The 23,359-nt window shown below is 32.8% G+C and overlaps 5 protein-coding genes and 2 long non-coding RNA genes across 10 annotated transcripts; 4 read left to right on the forward strand and 3 right to left on the reverse strand.

Annotated features, from left to right (window-relative positions):
• Positions 1–337: 337 nt before the first annotated feature.
• Positions 338–1,923, reverse strand: LOC9313235. Its single transcript, XM_002877121.2, has 6 exons — positions 1,832–1,923; positions 1,596–1,751; positions 1,229–1,302; positions 1,057–1,136; positions 698–849; positions 338–598 (listed from the first exon to the last, which is right to left on the reverse strand). Exons 1-6 carry the CDS (start codon positions 1,833–1,835, stop codon positions 531–533), a joined length of 534 nt encoding a protein of 177 aa, XP_002877167.1. The 5' UTR covers positions 1,836–1,923; the 3' UTR covers positions 338–530.
• Positions 1,924–1,969: 46 nt separating this feature from the next.
• Positions 1,970–4,664, forward strand: LOC9313236 (pentatricopeptide repeat-containing protein At3g29290). 2 transcript variants are annotated; one of them, XM_021026026.1, is made up of 4 exons: positions 1,970–2,100; positions 2,175–3,817; positions 3,899–4,070; positions 4,202–4,664. In XM_021026026.1, exons 2-3 carry the CDS (start codon positions 2,285–2,287, stop codon positions 4,067–4,069), a joined length of 1,704 nt encoding a protein of 567 aa, XP_020881685.1. In that variant the 5' UTR covers positions 1,970–2,100; positions 2,175–2,284; the 3' UTR covers position 4,070; positions 4,202–4,664. The 2 variants fall into 2 exon arrangements, with proteins under 2 accessions (XP_020881685.1, XP_020881684.1); XM_021026025.1 differs by having other exon boundaries at positions 1,970–3,817.
• Positions 4,665–4,854: 190 nt separating this feature from the next.
• On the reverse strand, positions 4,855–5,512 carry LOC9311576 (putative F-box protein At2g02890). The gene is made up of 2 exons (XM_002877122.2): positions 5,461–5,512; positions 4,855–5,378 (listed from the first exon to the last, which is right to left on the reverse strand). Exons 1-2 carry the CDS (start codon positions 5,510–5,512, stop codon positions 4,855–4,857), a joined length of 576 nt encoding a protein of 191 aa, XP_002877168.1.
• Positions 5,513–11,384: 5,872 nt separating this feature from the next.
• Positions 11,385–12,348, forward strand: LOC9313237 (probable transcription factor At4g00610). The gene is made up of 2 exons (XM_021025112.1): positions 11,385–11,517; positions 11,646–12,348. The coding sequence occupies exons 1-2, from the start codon at positions 11,385–11,387 to the stop codon at positions 12,278–12,280; spliced, it is 768 nt and encodes a 255-aa protein (XP_020880771.1). The 3' UTR covers positions 12,281–12,348.
• Positions 12,349–16,704: 4,356 nt separating this feature from the next.
• Positions 16,705–17,338, forward strand: LOC110228043. 2 transcript variants are annotated; one of them, XR_002331645.1, is made up of 2 exons: positions 16,705–16,797; positions 16,884–17,338. It is a non-coding gene; the product is annotated as an uncharacterized LOC110228043 (long non-coding RNA). The 2 variants fall into 2 exon arrangements; XR_002331646.1 differs by having other exon boundaries at positions 16,707–16,797; positions 16,877–17,338.
• A 1,089-nt stretch (positions 17,339–18,427) lies between these two features.
• On the forward strand, positions 18,428–19,629 carry LOC9311578 (putative protein TPRXL). Its single transcript, XM_002875464.2, has one exon. The coding sequence runs from the start codon at positions 18,745–18,747 to the stop codon at positions 19,417–19,419; it is 675 nt and encodes a 224-aa protein (XP_002875510.2). The 5' UTR covers positions 18,428–18,744; the 3' UTR covers positions 19,420–19,629.
• A 707-nt stretch (positions 19,630–20,336) lies between these two features.
• On the reverse strand, positions 20,337–22,308 carry LOC9311579. Of its 2 annotated transcripts, XR_002331605.1 has the most exons (5): positions 21,956–22,308; positions 21,789–21,849; positions 21,018–21,057; positions 20,732–20,883; positions 20,337–20,579 (listed from the first exon to the last, which is right to left on the reverse strand). It is a non-coding gene; the product is annotated as an uncharacterized LOC9311579 (long non-coding RNA). The 2 variants fall into 2 exon arrangements; XR_002331604.1 differs by lacking the exon at positions 21,018–21,057 and having other exon boundaries at positions 21,956–22,302.
• Between the last annotated feature and the right edge of the window lie 1,051 nt (positions 22,309–23,359).

Genomic DNA, 23,359 nt, shown 5'->3' on the forward strand with positions numbered 1-23,359 from the left:
AAAACAAATACAAAAAGGAAAATTTAACATAATTCAGTAAGATGCAAATATAGAATTATGTATGCTTAGCTGTTCTGTTTATTCGTAGGAAAATGGTAGGAGTTTTTTCCTACGAAATTTTGCGAAGGAAAATGGTAGGATTTTAGTTTTTTGTTCTCCAATTTCCTACACAAATTTGTGTCGTAGAAATTTTCTACCATTTTTTCACCATCATTTTGGTAGGAAATTTCCTTACCATTTCCTACTAATTTAGGTTTTCGTCAGAAAATCGAAGGTAAAAGGTAGGAAAGTTTTTCTACCAAATTTTTCGTAGGATATTTCGTAGGAATACATGATGTTTTCACATACAATAAGATGCAAATATAGAATATAGAATTATGTATGCTTGGCTCATAATGTCTACAGTAACTAGATCCTTGACTGTGTTGTGCTTAGAGTTAAAAAGCATTAATTGTGATCTACGATATGAAACAAAGACTCAAAGAGCGTTCAAATGCGATGTATACACAAAAGGAAAGAGTTAAGCTGTCTTAGTTTGTGTGTTCCTCTTCCACCACAGCAAAATCAAGCCCGGAAATCTTCATTGGTCCAATGTTAACTGCCAAAAACCCCAAATCAGTTCTTGTGTTGATCCAACAAAACAAGAAAACATAATGTAATGAGAATGGCAAAAGAATAAAGTGTTGGTTCTACTTACTAACAGCATCAAGTCCAGCTAATTTGGGCATAAACTGTCTGATATGGTCCTCTGCTGCTTTATCTGCCTTCAATGTCTCACACTCGAACGAAACAGATACTTTCTTCTTGCCGTGTTTTTCTTCGACTAATCCTATCACATCTTCCTCCCACCTTTTCAAGGATAAGTAGTAATATTCATTAAACATAGGAAAGTAAAAGACTCGCACAAAAGGGATTTTAAGTTTAACTCATTCGAATGTTTTCTCCGAAAAGCTTTGAGCATTATGACTTTCCCACTCCAGATTTAATAAAATTATCTTCTATGAAAAACTTCCCTGGGTTGATTTGCATAACAGATACTAGACAAGGACAACTTACCCGTGAGCATGCTCGACATCATTAATTCGAGCAGCATCATGGCCTTTGCATTCCACTACAACTGTTTGTTCCTTCTTCCTCTTTCTCACCAAAAGATACCGAGGAACAAAGTCAATATCATGATTTGAAAATTAAGAGTTAAGAGTTACAAAATAAAGTGAGAAATTCATACATTGTAGTCTATGATAGTGAGTTTGATTAAACGATAATCCTCACCGCGGCTACACTCAGTCTCACAAGCCAGTTCTTTGGACATAGAAAGACAACATCAATAATACAACAAAAATGCAGTGTCATGTCAAAAAAGCCACACTAATTAAGCAATTGAGTTACAAAGATCTATATCATGTTCAATCATTCATAGTATCAATAGATATAACTAATGCGAGATTAAGTATTTAACCTGAATCATTTACATGCTTTAGGACCAAACATTCCCATCAAAACACGAACATCTAATTGCAAAACAGAATCAAACCCAACAAAGAAAAAAGACCAAATTTTTTGGTTTGCCCCTAGTAAGAGAAGAGTGAAATTACCAGTGCCATGGAGGCCATAACAGATAGAGCTAGGCATCTGAATGAAATGACCAGAGATAGTCCCACATGGCAACAAAGCTATTGATGCTATTCCTTCTTTCACTTCTCCTTCTTCCTCTTTCTTCTTCTTCTCTATCTCTCCTTCTCTTCCTTCATCTGCAATAACACCAATTCCTTTACCACAACATCATTCAAGAAACCCAGAAACAGTTTCGAAATAAAGCCAGAAACTTTACCCATTGTTGCTTGATAGAGAAATCGATTCTTTAACACTCTACCAAAGTGTTTGGCTTTAGGGTGTTTTTCAACTACTTTAAAACGGCTGCGTTTCAAGATCCTTAAGCGACGTCGTTTCTCTTTTCAAACGTCGTTTGGCTCTGTCTCTCTGCTGTATCATCATCATCTTCTTCTCCTTCCTTGCACACTCCTCAGCCTCAGATCAGAACAGGCTAAATTCATCAATTCTGCTCAAAGAACAGAGCTTTGGTTTGGTTTCGTGTCTTGGGTACTGGTTATTACGTAGCTGCTCTTCTTTGATTAAGAAAAATTCACTAAAGCTGTCGTCTTTTTGCTGATTAGGACTTGGTTTCTCAGCTTTCGTCAGAATTATGCTGAAAGAGTAAGTTCTCTCTGCTCTGTGTTGAGATTGGAGGTGTAGCTTGCTGCGTTTAGCTCTTCACTGTATTATCATGGGAGCTGTCTGGTTGAGTCATGTCTCTCAATTGGATTGTGGATGTTATTCAATTGAGAAGAGCTGTTGTCTTTGGAGAACTTCTCATTGGTCTTTGAGTCACTCGTTAGACTTTGCATTGACCATGAAGCCGAAACGAAGGTGTCTAAGTGTAAAAATGGAGTCTTTTTATTTGGCAACACCAAAAATGTGTTTCAAGAAGGTGAGTAGTGAATTAGATAGATCTTTCAACGGTGAAAATACGGTTTTTGGTTCGGAATTGGAGGATGAACATGGATTGAGAGAAAGAGGGAAGCAAATTAGTTTCTTTGATGATTTATTGGTTGAAAATGAGGTAGAAGAAGAGAAGCCTGTATTTGATGATAGGAATAGGATACATTTTTTGGAGGAGCGGAACGAAGAGATGTTATCGAAGAGGCTTCTGAAACTTAGCAGGTTGGATAAAGTAAGAAGCGCATTGGAGTTGTTTGATTCTATGAGATTCTTGGGTTTACAACCTAATGCTTATGCATGTAACTCTTTTCTCTCGTGTCTCTTGAGGAATGGAGATGTACAGAAAGCCTTTACCGTTTTTGAGTTCATGAGGAAAAAGGAGAATGTCACAGGGCACACGTATAGTTTGATGTTGAAAGCTATTGCAGAGGTTAAGGGTTGTGATTCTGCACTAAGAATGTTTAGAGAACTAGAAAGGGAACCGAAATATAGGAGTTACTTCGATGTGGTTCTTTATAACACTGCGATTTCTCTATGTGGACGGATTAATAATGTGTATGAGACAGAGAGAATATGGAGAGTTATGAAAGGTGATGGTCAAATTGGAACAGAGATTACATATTCTCTGCTTGTTAGCATTTTTGTTAGGTGCGGGAGAAGCGAATTGGCACTTGATGCATATGATGAGATGGTTAACTACAAGATATCTCCAAGAGAGGATGCGATGTATGCGATGATAAGCGCGTGTACAAAGGAGGAAAAATGGGATTTGGCCCTAAAGATATTTCAGAGTATGCTAAAGAAAGGAATGAAGCCTAATCTTGTAGCGTGCAATACTTTGATAAATTCGCTGGGAAAGGCGGGAAAAGTCGGATTGGTGTTTAAGGTTTACAGTGTTGCAAAATCGTTGGGGCATAAACCAGACGAGTACACGTGGAATGCGCTGCTCACGGCTTTATACAAAGCAAACCGATATGAAGATGTTCTTCAGCTGTTTGATATGATAAGAAGCGAAAACCTGTGTTGTCTGAATGAATATTTGTACAACACAGCTATGGTGTCATGCCAAAAGCTTGGTTATTGGGAGAAAGCTGTGAAGCTTTTGTATGAAATGGAAGGTTCGGGGTTAACAGTTTCAACTTCATCATATAATCTGGTGATAAGTGCTTGCGAAAAATCAAGGAAATCAAAAGTTGCATTGCTAGTATATGGGCACATGGCTCAAAGGGATTGTAGGCCAAACACGTTTACTTATCTGTCGCTTGTAAGGAGTTGTATTTGGGGTTCCCTTTGGGACGAGGTTAAAGATATCCTAAAGGTATGAGCTTTCTTTAGGTTTGTTAATCAAATGCGTGCTGATTTAGAAGAGGTTAGGTAATGTTGTTTGTTTCTTGAACAGAAAGTGGAACCCGATGTGTCGCTTTACAACGCAGCTATACATGGGATGTGTTTAAGACGCGAGTTCAAGTTTGCAAAAGAACTGTATGTCAAAATGAGAGAGATGGGTTTGGAACCGGATGGCAAAACCCGAGCTATGATGTTACAGAACTTAAAGAAACACCAAAAATAAGGTTATAATGCTTTTTGTTCTACTCGCACTTCTTAGCATTGCCCAATATCATAAGCCAAAATTCAGTAAAACAGTTGGTCTCTAATTTGGCATTGTATTCATGCTCACTGTGATGAATGTTTTGGTGGCCAGTGTTCAGTGTTCATTCTCCTCAGAAGCTATTTGAAGGACTAGGTGGTGATGGTGTTGTTTGTCTTTGATAAATGAGGTTTATGGACATAGATCAAAGGTTTGGCGATGACATAGCTCGTGCCCAGTTTCTAACATTGGCTACAGATGTTTGAATCTGGAATATAAGGCTGCTGCGCCGGCTCTACACCAGAAGGCTAGATCTCATTCTCAGGCAGTGAGGTTTGTGTGTCGTTATTTTGTCCTCTCGTTGTGGCACACACAATTCGCGATTTTGAAACACTAGAATCTTGTCACAATGAGGAAGCTCAGATACAGAGCCACCATTGATGGCATCAGTCTTCATGTTCTTAAATTATGCAATTTATTGTTAGCTTAGTTTTGAAAAGTTGAAACAATGGGTCTTGTATTAGATGTTGACAAAGAACAGAGGACAGATCTCATCCAGAAGAAACGATTTTGAAAATTAAAGCAAATATACTCAGATTAAAGACATAGAAGATAGAACTAACAGAAACAACAAAACCATGTTCTTGAATAATAGATGTATAAAGCTAGTTAAAGAGAGAAAAACAGTAAAATAGACGCATAGATAAGAGCACAAAATGACAAGCCCATTGCTTTCACCTAACTAGCTCCAACGATCGTCTCTAACCTTAGTCTGATTCTGAATCTGATGGTTCATAATATTCTGGCTCCACCAATGGAGGATGGACTGACTTGAGTTGTTTTAAATCGTTAACATCAAGATCCTCTACGTGGTTTACAAAGGTGCGAACGCTACAAGTCTCCTTAAACGCTTCACCAAAACCTTGGATTTCAACACGTTGGAGAGTATTCCTTTCGGGATTGAAGTAGAAAACATAAAACGGTTGTTTAGATGTATACTTGCGCATCGAAAATACTATTTCACCCAAAGGAGTCGCTCCAGCGATGGAAACATGACGACGGAAGAATGTATCATCGGTCCAAGTGTAGGCATATTTAGACCATTCCTGTTTCTCAACATCCTCTAGAACCCACACATGCAACTCATTAGTGGCTTCAACGTCGAGATTTTCCTCCAAATATTTATCGAGATCGCGACCTGCGTAATAATTAATCTCATAAATGTCGACATCATCCACCCAATAAATCACAGCTAATTTGTCCTTGTAGAGAGGATTTGTCAATTGATAAACTACAAGGGCAAATTATAAGTGCGGTTGCGAGTTGCTTTCTTCACAAAGTTCATTGCAAAAAAAAGAAGAAAAAAAAAACACCTTTGGACACTTGCAGTAGTAACACCCACCAATAAGGGTGGTGCAAACCCATGGATTTTAGAAAAATATATGTAAGTTAAATGACTTTTAAAGTATGCACTCAATTCAAATAAAATTTTGCACCTAATAAATATAATAAATATTTAAACTCCAAAGCCCAACAAACGTAACAACTTTGTAAGCCCAGTTGGTCTTTTTTTTTTTGTCGAAAATAAGAATTAGGGCAAAGGTAAACCTGTTATAAATCTAATTAAAACCCTCAATTAGACATTCGTTCCCATGGTTTTCTGCCGTGGAAGAAGATTGGAGGAAAGAAAAATCATACGTTTGAGAAAATTATCACACAAACGAATCTGTAAGTTCTATGAACTTTCTTATAATTTTCAGTACTTTTATTTGTTTCCTAGTTTTTAAAAATAATTTCTTAAGCTAATTGCAGAATTTTAGGGTTTTTATTATAGTTAATTTTAAAATTTGTGAAGCATATGCTCGTTTCTTCTTGTAACAATAAAACGATGATTGATTATAATAATCAAAACCAAATCGATGATCATAGTTGCCATTTTGATTTATTATTGGCCAAAGGAAAACTCCAAAACATAATCTGTAGCTAACTATATTTTCAATAGAGTATTTGATAGTTATATATACTTCAAATCGTTTACTCGTCCGATATATGGTTGATTGGTAGTGGTGATTTTATTTAGATGGTTTTAGAATTTATGAGACATATTTTTGAGATAGTAGAGCGATATTATAAAAGAAAGTTGTACTCAGATTCTGATAATAATTTGGAAGATTTAATAGATTAACTAGAGTCCATATCAATTTTTTTGTTCTTTTTTTTTTCAATAGGTCCATGTCAATCCTATGGTTATGGCTTTTCGAGACAATAAATTGAAAATATAATGAGGTGATTTAACCCAAATTAATTTTAGAAGTATGGTAACTGACTAGAGAATAGTATATCGATAGATAAAGCTTTCTGTTTGTGTTGCTGCTAATTCAAAGTTGATATACCTAAACAATGTGAAAATGATGCGTTTGTGGCAGAAAGTTTTTCTAATTGGAACAAACCTCATAATTTGGGTGAATATGTGGTAAAACGTCAAATGGCTTTCATAATATTGGAAGAATAAAATCCAGCCTATCGTGCATGCTTAATTTGTATAGTGTTACAACAAAAAATGAGTATCACATTCGATTGATGCTTATATATATTTGTTGTGACAAAGATTATCTTTTTTATGGTTATAATGAGTCGAAAGAGTCTGCTAATAAAATTGTTTTAGAACTAATGAAATACACGAGAACATAATAATGCTATAAGTATGGTTATTTTGGAGAATATTCTGAAAAATAACCAAATGTTTTCTTAAGTGATTCAGAAAGATATTGTAAATTCTTTTGCTGAGGAATTAGTGCAACCCATCATATAAGAAATTAATCATGGTATGTTTGGTCTGTTCGTTGACAAATTTGTTGATGTTTCCGGCAAATAACAAATGGATGTTGTTTTCGATTTGTTGTTAAAAGTGAAACAGTCAAAGAATAGATTTATTGGATTTATCAATGTAAAGAAAATATTTTCTTTTATCTGTGACATTTGTCATTGACAATTTGTTTGCAAAATATGGATTGAGCTTGGATAAGAATCTACAACGCACTAGAACGCCCTTATTGAATAAAGGATTGGACAAGATTATGGGGTAGTTAATATGAAATGTAACTTTAATGCGGTAAAATCATTGGTTGTCACTTGTTAGGAAAAACATTTCACCTTATTATATTCATTGTTTTGTACATCTACTTCAATTGGTTGTGTAATTACCATCATAACCGACTCATACACAACCGACTCATACACAACCGACTCAAGTGGATTGGCAAAACAATGGATATAATAAGTTGAACTGTTTTTCCTGACAACTAATGACCTTAATCCATTAACTTACCATTCATGTTACTTGCTCCATCATAACCTTGTCCCCTCACTTTTTTCAAGGTTTATCCATATTTTGCAAACAAATCGTCAATGATTAACTTTAGAGATAAAGAAGATGTTTCTTTTTACATGGATGACTCCAATAATTTTTTTTTTTGATTGTTCTACTTTTATCAACAAACTGAAAATAACAGTCGTTTGTTCTTTACCAGAAACATCAGCAAACTCGTTAACCAACAGACCAAACACACCATGATCAATCTCTTCTGTGATAGATTGCGCTACTCTATCAACAAAATAATTTACAATATCTTTCTACATTACCGGAGAAACTATCTGGTTATTTTTTGAACCTTATTTATATGATCATTATGTTCTCCGATGTATTTTACTAATTCTAAAAAAATATATCAATTAGCAGCTCTTTCGACTCATTATGACCACGAAAAGATTATCCTTGTTGCAACAAGTACTTGGAAGCATTAACTTTTTTAAAATCAAATAACGTCTTTTTTTGTATTTTAATAAAGATTGATAACAAAGACATAAGCTCGCTAGTTTATTCCATTAGTTGACTTAACAACATGATCAAAATGGCAAAGTCAACGAAAGTTTGGTATTTAATCTGAAAGTCAAGAAAAGTTTACTATATACAGTAGAACCTCTATAAACTAAGACTCGATAAATTAATAAACACGATAAATTAATAAATTTTGCTGGTCCCGAATCGGGCTAGTGCAAAAATTAACCAAATTCGATAAGATAATAAGTTTTTTGAAATCCCTATATAAAATATAGTCCCAATAATATCATAAATTAATAATCATGTACATTTACACATATATATATATATATATATATATATATATAATATATAATAGTTTTAGTGTTTTTCAAAAAATTAGCCAAAAGTTTTTGTAAGTTTTCAAATTTTGAATATGCATAATTTTTGTTTTAATAGTCGTATAGGTTTCTTAAAATACAACAATAGATATCACTATTTGTGAATTTTAATTTATGTATATTGTTTGTATATGTGAATTCTATAATCATTGTTATTCATTGTCAAAATAAATTATTTTCACCTTGAAATATTAAGTATTTAAGGCTAAAACTATAAAATTTATAACATCCAAAACATTAAATTTATTTAGATCACATTGCTGTAACTTGTATTTTTAAAAAAAAAAAGTTTTCACAATTGAAACAAAACCTTCTATAAATTAATAAATATGAATTTACGCTATAAATTAATAAATATTAATTTATAGATAAATTAATATCACTATAAATTAATAAAATATCATGGTCTCAACATTATTAATTTATAGATGTATATGTCATTCCGGAGTAAGTTGAGGATTTAAATCAACAAGATGAAAAAGTTATAGATTTAAATGCATTTTCCCGATAAAAATTTAACCCTAAAAATTATAATCATCTTTTTATTATTATTTAAGGATTATTAAAAAAAACTTGAATGAGAGAATATAAAAGTTTTTTAATATTTATGTATAGTATTCATCATGTTTTATTATTTTTCTTTTTTTTTTGTTACCGTAATTTTTTGTTTTCATCTTCTCAGATAAAAATAACATCCGAATAAAATTTGAAAACCCCGATAACATAAACTAAAACAAAACAAAAAAAAATATTCAATAATTTGCTACATCCCAAACTTGATTGTAGACCCATGCCGACCTTCTAAGTGCCATATCTAAATGAAACTGACTACTTGTCATAATTTTACCAATTGAATAAGAAATTGTATTTGCCGAAAGCGCGACTACACGAAACTAACATTCTCCAAGGATCATGCAACATCAAGAATTTGATCCAAGATGTTACGATATTTTGGCCAATCTTTAGGATTTTTCACTGCATCAATAGCAGCTTGCAATCAGACTCTAGTTGTTTATGCATAACGTAAATATCTTTAACACCATGGATAGACTCTAGTTGTTCAGCAACTAATCAAGAATCGGATGGGGTAAACGCATATTTACTATGGAAGAGTGCCTGACGAAGATGATTTGTTATTGTAGTTTTGTAATTCTATATGCATATCTTAACAAATTTTACACTCTTTTTACAAGAAAATATTTAAGATTTTGTGTTTTCCCGGGTAACTTTTCTTTTTCTCCATCTATTAGATTATATCTTTGAACTCAACGCCTTAGGTTGTTGTTTTAATTTTGTTTGAAACTTATTTTTTCATATATCAACTAACCATTCTTTTTATTTTCTAGAATTCTAATTGAGTAATAGTGTTAATTATATCTTTTCACCTATTAGCATCTCTAAATATTAAGGTTCTTCAACCAAAAAAAATAAGTTAATGCACATAATTTGTAACTGGAATCGAATTCAAAATTAAAACTATGGTTTATATATTGGTTACCAAAGATACGTCATTCTTTTGATCCCAAACTTTTTTTTTGTGTCAACTTCTATGCTACTTTGGTTTGGTAACCCGAAACCAAACCGGAAACCAATTTTTTTTTTGTTCTTTTTCTTTTGGTCCTAAATTTGTCTAATACTTTCGATCCCAAATTTATCGCTCTCTCGTTTCGGAAATTCCAATGACGAAGAAGCAATCTCAACCTTCGAAGAGACAAATTGAAGAAGATCCATCAACGGAGGTGGAGGTGAAACGTGCCAAGATGGAGAATGGACCAGAGACGGAGAACAAACCGATTTTCCAGAGGATAAAAAGTTTCGTTCCCAAATTTGTCTCTTTCGTTTCGGATATCTACTTACCGGAATCTTCCACTGACGACGAAGAAGAAGAAGAAACTGAGCCAGCTGCGACCAAAACAACTCCTCCTGCTACTATTATATGTAGAAAAAAAATTGAGATTTGTTTTAACTCTATGTATGATATGACGATTTAAAGCAGTAAAAAAATGTTCAAACAAAGATGATAGGAGACATGTATTTCTAAATCTTTAGCAAATCTTATAAATATCTATATTTTAAAAAATGGAATATGCGGTTCAGAATTTCGGATATATTTTGACCCGATCCAAAAAAGATATGGAATATCCGGTTCAGAATTTCGAATTTCGGATATCCGGTGTAAGATTTATGAAGAAAAAATTTTATCGGGTCGAGTACCAAATTTGTCGGATAACAATTTAACATACCCGCTAAAAATGTACTTCAAAAATATTAGTATAAATAAATAAAATGATTTCTTAATGTGCGTGTATGCATTTTTCTAAAACATCAAATAAATAAAAACATAGGGAGTATAAGTTACAATTAAATTTTAGTTAAAATATTTTCTAATACTCAAAAGAGTAGTCTTTTTAAGAAAACTAAATGGGTGTATTTTTCAAAAATCAAAAAGAATTTAAGATATGTCCCAAAAATATTTCTATAGAGAAACACACGCATCTCATCTCATCCATGGTTTTTACTCTAATTTTAAAAAGATATTTGCATGTTGGAGCCAATTAAGAACAATATCTAATTTTGGTCCAACCAACAAAACCAAATTTAAGATTTTGTGTTTTCCCGGGTAACTTTTCTTTTTCTCCATCTATTGGATTATATCTTTGAACTCAATGCCTTAGGCTGTTGTTTTAATTTTATTTGAAACTTATTTTTTCATATATCGACTAACCATTCTTTTTATTTTCTAGAATTCTAATTGAGTGGTAGTGTTGATTCTATCTTTTCACCTATTGGCATCTCTAAATATTAAGGTTCTTCAACCAAAAAAATAAGTTAATATGCACATAATTTGTAAATGGAATCGAATTCAAGATTAAAACTATGGTTTATATATTGGTTACCAAAGATATGTCATTCTTTTGATCCCAAACTTTTTTTTTGTGTCACTTCTATGCTACTTTGGTTTGATAACCCGAAACCAAACCGGAAACCAATTTTTTTTTGTTCTTTTTCTTTTGGTCCCAAATTTGTCTAATACTTTCGATTCCAAATTTGTCGCTCTCTCGTTTCGGAAATTCAAATGACGAAGAAGCAATCTCAGCCTTCGAAGAGAGAAATTGAAGAAGATCCATCAACGGAGGTGGAGGTGAAACGTGCCAAGATGGAGAATGGACCAGAGACGGAGAACAAACCGATTTTTCAGAGGATAAAAAGTTTCGTTCCCAAATTTGTCTCTTTCGTTTCGGAATCTACTTACCGGAATCTTCCACTAACAACGAAGAAGATTTAGTCTCCGAATCCGAGACTCACTCTAGTGAGTCTGACTCTGAAACTGAGCCAGCTGCGACCAAAACAACTCCTCCTGCTGCTATGGCGAAGAATCCAATGTTTCAGAGATCGTGGAGTGAAGAAGACCAGATCATGTTACTTGAAGGGATGATTGACTTCAGTAGGGATACAGGTACGAGTGTTTATGATGACATGAATGGGTTTTCTGAAAAGCATAAGGATTCAATTAGTTTTGACGTGAAGAATGTGAATCAGTTCGTGAAGAAAATCTGGTCTTTGAAGAACAAGTATTTCCTGAAAAGGAGAAGTCGTGTCTCTACTAACGTTCATGATAAGAATTGCTTAGAATTGGCTAAGAAGATTTGGGGAAGTGATGTTGATGCCACACTCAAGGTTGATGACTCTTTTAAGGTTGATGGTGTGAAGGTAGAATGTGATTGGTTTGAGAGGTCGTTTCTTGTTGGTGCGTTGAAGAATTTGGGTGCGGGGATTGATGAAGAGACTCTAAAAGAGAAATGGAGTTTGGCACCGCTGAAGACGAGGAAGAGGATAGAAGAAAAGATGAAGTCCGTGCAAGCCAATGAGCTCAAATTGGTGTTGCGAAAGCTTGACGTTTTGCATGAGGTGAGCTCTCTGTTGGCTAAATCACTTAGTTTTTTATGTGCAGGAGGAGAAAATGTTGTATAACTGTAAAAGAAAACATGAATCTGTCTTTCTTTTGAAAAGATGTTTTGTTCATGACACAGATGACAACTTTCGTCACAAGCAAATCCTCCTAATAAGCATAAAAATAGCCGGATATCCGGATCCGGGTTTTTTTAATATAATTTTTTTTTATAAATATAAAATTTGAAGAAAAGTATTTTAAAACAAATAATTTAACATAAATAATTAAAAATATTATTAAAAAGTATTTTTCTTATATAAAATAATAAAATGTATTAATAAAATTTAAATAATAGTAATAAAATATTAAAAAGTATTATTATAATATAAAATATCTCGGATCCGGATATCCGGCTTTAAATTTTCTATTATCCGGATCCGCTTTTTCATTATTCGGATCCGGAGCCGCCCCATCCGAATACCCTGTTTTTCGGAGCAGATCTGAGCGGATCACGGATCCCGGATAATTGGTCTCAAGGCTACTTGTAGTAGAAGTAACACCCACCAACAATGGTGGTGCAATGCTACCCATGGTTTCTAGAAAAATATATGTAAATTAAATGATTTTTAAAGTATGCACTCCATTCAAATATAATTTTGCACCCAACAAATTATTAAATTTTTAATCTCCAAAGCCCAACAAACGTAACAACTATGTAAGCCCACTTTATTTTTCTTGTCGAAGATAAGAATTAGGGCAAACCCCTTATAAATCCAATTATAACCCTCACTTAGACATTCGTTCCCATAGTTTTCTGAAATTACACTAAAACTCTATAGATTTATTTTCTCTGCCGTGAAAGAAGATTAGAGGAAAGAAAATCATACGCTTGAGAAAATTATCACACAAACGAATCGGTAAGTTCTACAAACTTTTTTTATAATTTTCAGTACTTTTATTTGTTTCCTAGTTTTTTAAAATAATTTCTTAAGCTAATTGTAGAATTTTAGGGTTTCTATTCTTAATTTTAAAATTGGTAAAGGATATGCTCGTTTCTAATTGTAACAATAAAACGATGATTGAATATAATAATCAAAACAATGGATGATCATAGTTGCTATTTTGATTTAATATTGGTCAAAAGAAACTCCAGTAACGATAATTGGTGAAAAGTCAAAAACGATAATAGAGTATTTGGTTGTTATACTCCAAATCGTTTGCTCCTATAGTATTTATACGGTTGATTGGTGTTAGTGACTTTATTTAGATGTCTTTATAATCTATGATATATTTATTTAGATGTTTTTATAATCTATGATATATACTTTGATAATGTAAAATAAAATCCGACTCAGATCCTGATAATAATTTGGTTGATTTCTTATAGGATCTTGTTGAAAGGATAATGATATTGGACTACAATTCAAATCGGAGATGAGGTAAGAAGTAAATATTTAACTAGATGTTTATGTTAGTTTTATGGTTATATTTTTCCTCAGACAAAAATTAAAACTGCAATGAGATGATTTAACCCATCTTCGTTTAAAAACTATGGTAATTAGTTAGAGTGTAGTATATCTGTAGAGAAAAAATTTAATTTGTGTTGTATGTTTTCGTGATCATCATGAGTCAAAAGAATCTTTTAAAAACTAGTGAAAATTTATAAGAGAACATACTTTTAATTAGAACGTTCCAATTAAAAAATAACTAGATGGTTTCTCCCATGATTTAGAAAAAAGATATTGTAATTTTTTTTGGTGAGGAAGTAGTGCAATCCATCATAGAAGATATTGATCATGGAGTGTGATATGTTAGTTGACGAGTCTGTTGATGTTTCTGGCAAAAAAACAAATGATTGTTGTTTTTTTATTTTGAGATAAAAGTCGAACAATCAGTAAAAAATTTATTAAAGTAATCCATGTAAAACCAAAAAAAAAAGTTTTTTTTTATTTGTGAAATTAATCTTTGACGATCTATTTGCAAATTAAACTTGAAAATGGTAAGGAAAAAATGTTATAATGGAACAAGTAATATGAAAAATGATTTTAATGGGTTAGGTTTATTGGTTGTGAGGGAAAATAGTTCAGCTGATTATATCTATTGTTTTGGCTATCCACCTTAATTTGTTGTAGTGGCATCATAAAAGTGATTTTTCACAACTGCTCAATCAACTGAAGTGGATGAGCAAAACAATGGATATAATAAGCTGAACTATTTTCTGTGACAACAGATGATCTTAACCTATTTAACTCACCTATCATAACCTTGTCCCCTCATTTTTTTCAAACTCAATCCATATTTTGCAAAAAAAATGTCAATGGCAGACTTCACATAAATAACATGTTTATTTACATGGATGACTCCAATAAATCTTTCTTTGACTGTTCCACTTTTATCAATAAATTGAAAAACAATAGCCATTTTTTTTTTGTCAGAAACATCAGCAGACTCATCTACCAACAAATCAAACTCACCATGATCATTTTTTTATGATGAATTGCACTAGCTACTTCCTCATCACAAGAATACAATATCTTTTTTAATCACTAGAGTTACCATCTGAATTTTTTTCAGAGCATTTTCCAAAATAACCTTACTTATAGTATAATTATGTTCTGATGTTCACTAGTTCCAAAAAAGCTTCTATTAGCAGACTCTTTCGGATCTTCATGAACGAAAAAATAATCATGTGATACTCATTTTTTCCATGTAGCACTCGGCTTATATAAAGCATGCATGAAATACTGGCTTTGATTCTTCAAATCATCACATTTTAAAAGCAATATTATGAAAGCTATTTGGCGTTTACCCACATGTTCACCCAAATCTGAGGTTCCAACTAGAAAACCCTTCTGCCACAAACGCATCAATTCCAACTTGTTTAGGTATATCAGATTTGAAAAAGTAGCAACACAAATAGATGGCTTTTATCTACCGAGATATTATACTCTTGCTAGTTACCATACTGTTTAAACCAAGCTGGGTTAAATCGCCTCATTGCATTTTCAGTTTTTCTCTCGGGAAAATATGTATATAGGATTGACATAAATCTCTTGTTAAGTATTTGCGTCTTACCTCATCTTTCTAATTTGAATGGTAGTCCAATATTATTTTTATTCTCTGATAAATCATCCAAATTACTGTTAGGATGTGAGTCGGATTTTCTATTACAATCTCATAAATTGTAAAAACATGCAAATAAAATCACTGATACCAAACAAACATATATTAATTAATCGTAGTAAAAAACTTCAATCAACCGTATAATTATCGAACGAGCAAACGATTTGAAGTATAAAACCAATCAACCATAATTGAATGGTAGTCCAATATTATTTTTATTCTCTGATAAATCATCCAAATTACTGTTAGGATGTGAGTCGGATTTTCTATTACAATCTCATAAATTGTAAAAACATGCAAATAAAATCACTGATACCAAACAAACATATATTAATTAATCGTAGTAAAAAACTTCAATCAACCGTATAATTATCGAACGAGCAAACGATTTGAAGTATAAAACCAATCAACCATAATTTTAAAAATTTTGTCGCGGTGAACGCATCTCTCTTATAGAAATGTTAGTGTAGTTTTGTAAGAGCAACATTATCAATGGTCTCTTAGGACAACTCTTAAGTTAGAGATATCATAACTAACAAAAGTCTCTTAAAGTCTCTTAACTAACTAAGAGCATCTTTAACGCAGAGCTCTTAAGCAATTCTTAGATGATTCTTAGGTTTAATTTGATTTAAATTAAATGATAGATATTGATTTAAGTTAAGGAACGTTTCTTATATAAGAGTCAAAACACATCCTAAGAGACGGCCACGTGTCAAGTTGAAACGGAAAAAAATAAAGAAGCTCAAGATTCTCTCTCTTCTCCTCCTCTCTCTTTCTCTCTTTCACGTTTCTCCTCTCTGGCTTGGAGGAGATTTCGCGATTGACCTCTTCTTCTTCACAATTCAGTTTCCAGTTTCTCAAAATCTTAAAATCAATCTCTCAATCGTGAATTCGTGATCAAGGTAAATTTATGGGTTCTATTTCAGTTTCTTCGATTTGTATCGTTCCATCCCAATTTAGTCTCTGTTCTTTGAATTTGATTTGGTTAATCGTTGATCGGAGACGATTAGGGTTCATAGTTTGATCTATGGACTGATAGAGATGGTCCTCAATTGTTTGAGAGTGTTGATCGTTATATATCATCTTAATTCTCGATTAGGGTTCATAGTTTGATCTATGGACTGATAGAGATGGTCCTCAATTGTTTGAGAGTGTTGATGATTTGCCTTCTGCTAGGTTTTTTCCTAAAGGTGTTGTTCATAGTGTCAAACCTTATGGTAGATTATCATCAACCTCTGTTGTTGATGGTGATTCTGATGGTGAAGTGAGTGAGGTAAAAGATGAAGAAATTGGGAAGAAGCTACGTGGTCGTAGGGGGAGGAATAGATTTGGTGTCATGGGGATAGAGAGAGGTGAAGGAGGTAAGAGGAGGATTGAGAATCGTGTTAATGGTGGGAGATTGAGAAATGGAAAATCTTCTCAGGTGTATGAAATGACTTTGCAGAATGGTGGGAGATACGAAATTGGATCTTAGGTAAGAGTTCTTCACTTTGTTGATCAATGTCTCTGAACATAAACATGTATGTAAACTGTAATAGTGTGCTTATGAAAAGTCTTCAGTTTTAGGGAAACAAATCTCTGTTCAAGTAAGTTTTGGGTGATGGATCAATGATTGGTATTATAAATGATTTGAGCATACGTTACAGCGTGGTATTCAAAGACAGAAGTTGCAGGAATTTGTTCAAGGGCTGCCAAGGGAGAGGAGAAGAGGAAGGAAGTAGTTGCAGAGGAATCAGATGGAGAAGAATACGGTGGTTTATACATGTCATGTCATGAAAGAGTTCCATATAGTGTGTTATTCCACAAACTGCAAATGACTTTCGTGCTAATTTTTAGTTAGTAGTCATATGAATCGTTTAGAACAAAAAAAGAAGTGGGAGTCAATAATGAAATCATAAAGGCAAATCGCTTTTGATGTCTTATTAGTCTTGAAATACTATGTTTAGACAATAGTGTTTGATGTGATTATGAACTCTTTAAACACCAATTACACCAAATTCACTTTGTTTCTTTTATTTCTTTGTCCCAATACACAAAACAGTAATTATGAATCTCTTGTATATCTTTGTGCCAATACACCAAACACCAATTATTTTGTCACATATCTTCTTTTTCTCCACAAAACCAAACACACATAAACCAAAACCATATCTTCCTTTTCTCCACAAAACCAAAACCATATCATGTATGATTTAAAATTTTAATTTGCAACGATTATTAAGTTTTCTAAACATAAAATTGTTAATTTTATTTTATTTTTATATTACTATTTTTTTTTCTAAGAACCATATGTTAAGAGCCTACTATTAAACACACACAAAATCTTAACCCAAAAATACAATCTCTTAACTATCACTTTTACAAATTTATTACTTAAATATTGCTAAGATTAATTTCTAAGAGACTACATATAATCATGCTCTAAGAGACTTTTGTTAGTTATAAGACATATCTCTTAACTTAAGAGTTGTGTTAAGAGACCATCAATAAAGATGGTCTTATTATATTTGCATATCTTAATTAACAAACTTTATGTCAATACACTTTTTACAGAAAAATATTCTGCGTCAATACAGTACGTTTAATGTATAGCATATTTAAGTAAATTTAGTGTTAGTAATCTCTGCACTATATTACAATATGACTACTTAGCTCAAATAGATATTTTTTATTACCCTTTTGTGAGTTTTGTTTTACATAAAGAAGAACAACAGGATTATAAGCATAGCACCCACACTAGTAAAGAAATCATCATTGTGATTAAGCGGCATATGAATAACAGTAAAATATTATAGGAGATTCAAACAACAGATTGTTGTCAAGAGATTCAAAACATCATCAAGATTCTAATCTTTAGTGTATTCATTTGTGTTGGTGAAGAGGAAAACAGAGCTCCACCTTTATTTTCTTACACTAAGACAAATTAATTAGAATCAGTATATAATTTTAATGTATGTTTGATTCTTTTCTATTCCCTTTTCAAGATTCTAATTTCAAGAATTGTGATATTCTTATATTAATGTAAAACGAAAACCTAAATCTATGTTTTGTTCTAAAAACCAATGGTTACTTTCGTCACAAGCAAATCAAGTTTGATTTATAAAGCTTCTTGCTCTATGCAACACAGATGCTAGTGACTACTTTGAGATTCTTTAACTCACTCAACTTTATCCGAAATTACAATAATACCCTCCTCTCCCAATGTGCAAATTTTCTTTTTACCTTTAACAATTTCAAAGCTCGTAAAACAAAGAACCTCGTGTTCCTCGTATCCAATCCTTCTCCCTCTGCAATAGGTCCACATACTCTGAAAAAGCACCAATTTTCCCGCCAATAAACAAAAGCTGCTTCTTAGTTCTTACAACTATACCACTCTTCTCCTCTATGTTCTGCTCACACATCCCCACATAGAGAGTTAAAGATGAATAGCTCTTCAAAGGTGATAATGGCAGCTACAATGGTAATGGTAGTGAGCTTAGTCATGGTTTTAAGCTTAGTCTTAGTCCTACTAGCTGAACTCTACTGCTCTCTCTTACTCCGCCGCCGCCGAAACCATCACTCCCTGAACCTCCCCATCACCACCGTCTCCACCGCAGCAACAACAACCACCACAACTCTAAACCAAGTCATCTCCACCACAACCAACGACAACACTTCACCATCTAACATCAATTCTTCTTCACCAAATCCTCTCTACACAGGCGTTCTTCAAACTCCAACCAAAACCTATTTTCACCATGAACCATCTTTACAAGCTTCTCTTGATCTGATTCAAGAAACCATTGTTAACGATTCTGGTGATAATAACTTCATCTACATATCAAACCCAATGTACTCAAACGAAGCTACAAGTAAACCAACCACACCGTTTGAAACCCCTGAGTCTTCACCGTCACGGCTTGAAACCGGTGAGTCATCATCGTCTTCTTCCGGCGAGGAAGAAGATAACGATATAATCGAAGTTTCAACACCAACATTAGCTCCAATGAAGGATCTTCCTGAAAAAGCATGCTCTGTTTCACTAAAAAATGTGGAAACTTCTGCTAGTGAATCAAATTCGTCGTCTGGTTCGCCGTATACTTCACCGTCGTGGTAGGGTTTTCTTGTAATATTTTAGGGTTTTGTTTAATTTTTTTGTCTTTTAACATTTAATATTTGTTTGGAGTGTTCTTGGAATGTGTTTGGTTTGTGGACATATGGCTCGATGACCAAAGCCACGCTTGTTTTCATAGAGTTTCCTCCAACTGTCGTTTTCTGTGTTCTGATTCTGTCCTTTCTGGTATAAAAGCTGTTTTACACCTAAAAGTTAGTTTTATAATAATAACTCAAAAGTAGGATAAAGCTACAAACTTTAGCTAGTTGTTAAAAATTTATGGTTTAATTGTTCTGAGTTTAATTCGTCTTATTGACTCCTTGGTTAAGTAAATTGCACATAACTCTCATATTAATTAGTTAAAAAATATTGTAAGATAGACTTGCATCTATAAAAACTGCCAAAAATATATGTAGTCTGTTCGTTTCATTGCCGCAGGCGGCAGCGGCAGCGGTGGCGGCAAACACTACCGCAGGTTGTTGTTCGTTTTGTCGCCGCCGACGCTGCGGCAACTGCTGCCGCTGCCGCAAGTTTTATGTTCGTTTCAATACCGCTACCGCTGCCGCCGCCGCTGCGACAATTTTTATTTAATTCTTATTTTATTTTTATATATTTGTATAATTATATTTTGAATTAAAAAAAATGTAATGTAAATATATTTACATCCATAAGAAATAATTGTTTAGCTAGTAATAATTTTTAGTTAATTATATAATTATAACAATATAATTTTGTGATAAATCATGAGCTAAATTAAAACAAAAATAGTAAACCAATACATTTAACTAAACTTAATACACCAAGTCATAAACAAAAAAATAAGACTTGTTTATTTTGATTTTTACTCCAAATTCCAAAGTTCCAAACCAATTGAGAAAATTAATGCACACATTATATATTATTTTGATTTTTACTCCAAATTCCAAACCAATTGAGAAAATAATATACATAATTTTAGGTATGTAATTAGTAAAAGAAGTCCCCAACAAATAAAATTTTATTCCAAACATTATATTCCAAACATCCAATACTAAAGCAGAGACAGTCTTCTAATGTACTCATCTATCTCTATCAGATTTTGATCCTGATGAACCAGTGGGTCTCTTGAAAACGTTTGCAAACTCCATGACTAAATCCTCATGACCCTGAAGAAGTGCAACGACCTGCAAGCAATGATCCTAAACTAGTCACACACTGCTCATTTTCATATCTAAAAGCATAGACATAATTCTAGATAATTCAAAACAAGCTTGCTACCTCAAAAATTCAAAAGCAAAAAGCAGAGAATACTATTTTGAATAATATATACACTCACAGGATTGTCAATGGCAAAGACTTTATGGCAAACAAGAAGATCCGCAGAGACTCCAACAAGTATAGGTCTTAATTTGTGCAGCTTGTCTCTTCTCATAAATGTAACTTAATGTTAGTATAGAATATAACTAAGAGAAGCTCACAGTTTGGTACCTGCAATGACATTAGATATCAAGTAAGTTACAACATAATCAAAGCTTAGCTCTATGCTTAATATGTATTTTTGGTATAGTTAGAATGACTAACGTCAAGAGCACTTAGAGCAGTTATTAATCACTAGTTCTTACCAAATTCAACACTTTCAAAATGAATGTCTCTTTGATGACTCTGGATTAAAATGGACAGAATAATTATTCAATGAAACAAGCAAGAGCATAAGAATTCCCAAAAAATAGACTAACCAGAGACAAAAACATCTCAATGAAATAGCAAGTAAGAAAGGTTTCATCAAACAGTAAGATCTATGATGCATCCATCCAATTCTTTTACTACAGAAATTAAGTGCTTATCCAAATTTCGAGTCTTGTTCCTCCCTAATCAAACTTCACAGATTCTAGTCAGCGTATGTGGGTTTGAAACCATTGTATATCCCTAAACCAAACAATGGAAATCAGATGTAGCAGCTAGCACAATTATGAAGTGTTTCTAGATTGAGTCACATATCTTATACTTCAAAAGCTACATTGGTAAATTCATACAGAGATAGAGAGAAGGCAAACATGATTGGAACAAGATAAGTGTCAATTGCAAAGCTTTAAAACGCAGGCCAAGTCAAGATTTTGAATCAACACAAGGCAAACAAAGGGACAGATAGACATATAGAATTTGCTTACAGGGAATAATCGCTTTTGCACCAAAACCAATTGAAACAAGAACAAAAGGACATCACAACAACTCCGTTCTATAAAAGCTAAAAACCAAACATGAAGAAATGCTCTGTTCTATAAAAGCTACACCAATGAATTCTACACATAATTGTTTCTAACTCGAAACAAACACCAAGCTAGCAACAACAAGAAAACCCCAAATGAGCAAAATTCAACAGTTTCAAATCGTACCTTTTGGTTCTGCAAAGTGAAGAACGATTCTAAACCATGTAGCTAGAGATTGTATTGTTCCCTAAACCGTTACAAAAACCCAGAAACAAAGATCAAAAGAGAAGAAGAGTCAAGAGAAGAGAAATCTGAAAGATCAAAACAAAAACGAAGTCTTGATGGTTACAAACCTGATGCAAGTAAGAGTGGACACTTTAGGAGAAATCTGAGGAGAACCCAATTCGTCGATGAGACGATTTCAGCGGCGTCGATGAGAGAAGAGAAGTGACAGAGGAATCGAAGAACAGAATCGAAGAACAGAATCGCTTGGTTTGTTTGTGATTTCTCAAAAATAATAAGGGTATTTGTGTCATTTACCACATATAACGCAGCTTTTTAGTCATCGACGCTGAATTTAATCGGCGTCCAAAAATTATCGCCGCCGAACGCAGCGTTTGCCGCAGCGTCTTACCGCAGGTAGCTGCGGCAACTAAACGAACATACATAGCTGCGTCTGCCGCAACCGCAAGTACCTGCGGCGATGAAACGAACAGCCTAAGGATCTAATTATAAATCCACTTCTTATCTTACGTTTTTAAGTGGAAGCATGTTGGTCTAGATGTCAATAAAAAAAAAAAAAAGGAGAAAATTAGAAATAAAGTATTCCCTCTGTTCCTAATTGTTTGATGTTTTGAGGTTTTCACACATATTAAGAATTCAATCATTGTTTAATCATTTGAACATTAATTTTGATATTACATATTTTAAAATAAATATCAACCAATAGTATTCTAAGAAAGTTAATTATTTTCAATCATTACGCCTTGAAGTTTATGATTTATTAATATAAATAAATAAAAATAAAGAAAAAATCTAGAAAATCAATCTTTGTGAGACAAATAACAAAAGTTAGAACATCAATCTTTTAGGAACGGAGAGAGTATATTTTTTTTTGTTAATTTGTCCAACTATACTTTTTCTAGTTATGTTATTTTATAATAATTAAAAACCTATTATACCTTTAATTATTTAAAAATGAAATTACAAGAAAAAAAAAACACTTACGTGGCTGGTCATCTAATCCATGTAAAGAAAGTTATTAATTATATCATGAAGTAAGATATGCTTGCTAGATCTACAAAGCTTATAAGATAGACTAGATTTTAATCTGCGGTACACCGCGAGATGATTTATTTTAAAGTTAGTATAAGAATATTTTATAAATTGTATCTCCTTATAAAATATTTATTTATATTATAGTTTACAATTGTTAATAAGTAACGGTATACCACGAGTCTGCGAGATAATTGTTAATAAACTGAAGATTTAACCCGTATTAAAGCGGCATGTTAATGATATTTATAAATATTGATTCAAATTTGTCCGCCATATAAACCCGTTCCAAAATATAACTCGTTCCGTAATTTTTTAACTTGTCCAGTAATTTATTTTTATTTTAAAATTTAATGATTATTTATTATATATAAAAGTTTACAAATCATATCATTCTCTAAGACATTTGTATTTTAATAAACTGAAGATTTAATCTGTATTAAAGTGGCATGTTAATGATATTTTAAAATTTTATAAATATT

This window comes from Arabidopsis lyrata (genome assembly GCF_000004255.2).
Source record: "Arabidopsis lyrata subsp. lyrata unplaced genomic scaffold ARALYscaffold_5, whole genome shotgun sequence".
Taxonomy (NCBI): Eukaryota; Viridiplantae; Streptophyta; class Magnoliopsida; order Brassicales; family Brassicaceae; genus Arabidopsis; species Arabidopsis lyrata.

Excerpts from the sequence above, each read along its gene's own strand:
- LOC9311578 (XM_002875464.2), top strand. The coding sequence starts at position 18,745 with ATGAATAGCTCTTCAAAGGTGATAATGGCAGCTACAATGGTAATGGTA.
- LOC9313235 (XM_002877121.2), bottom strand. Across the intron at positions 850-1,056 it reads GATGTCGAGCATGCTCACGG|GTGGGAGGAAGATGTGATAG; the intron begins GTAAGTTGTCCT and ends ATCCTTGAAAAG. Across the intron at positions 599-697 it reads AGCTGGACTTGATGCTGTTA|TTAACATTGGACCAATGAAG; the intron begins GTAAGTAGAACC and ends GGTTTTTGGCAG.
- LOC9311576 (XM_002877122.2), bottom strand. The coding sequence starts at position 5,512 with ATGGGTTTGCACCACCCTTATTGGTGGGTGTTACTACTGCAAGTGTCC. Across the intron at positions 5,379-5,460 it reads ACTACTGCAAGTGTCCAAAG|TTTATCAATTGACAAATCCT; the intron begins GTGTTTTTTTTT and ends TTGCCCTTGTAG.
- LOC9313236 (XM_021026025.1), top strand. The coding sequence starts at position 2,285 with ATGGGAGCTGTCTGGTTGAGTCATGTCTCTCAATTGGATTGTGGATGT. Across the intron at positions 3,818-3,898 it reads AGGTTAAAGATATCCTAAAG|AAAGTGGAACCCGATGTGTC; the intron begins GTATGAGCTTTC and ends TTTCTTGAACAG.
- LOC9313237 (XM_021025112.1), top strand. The coding sequence starts at position 11,385 with ATGACGAAGAAGCAATCTCAGCCTTCGAAGAGAGAAATTGAAGAAGAT. Across the intron at positions 11,518-11,645 it reads GATTTTTCAGAGGATAAAAA|CTGCGACCAAAACAACTCCT; the intron begins GTTTCGTTCCCA and ends AAACTGAGCCAG.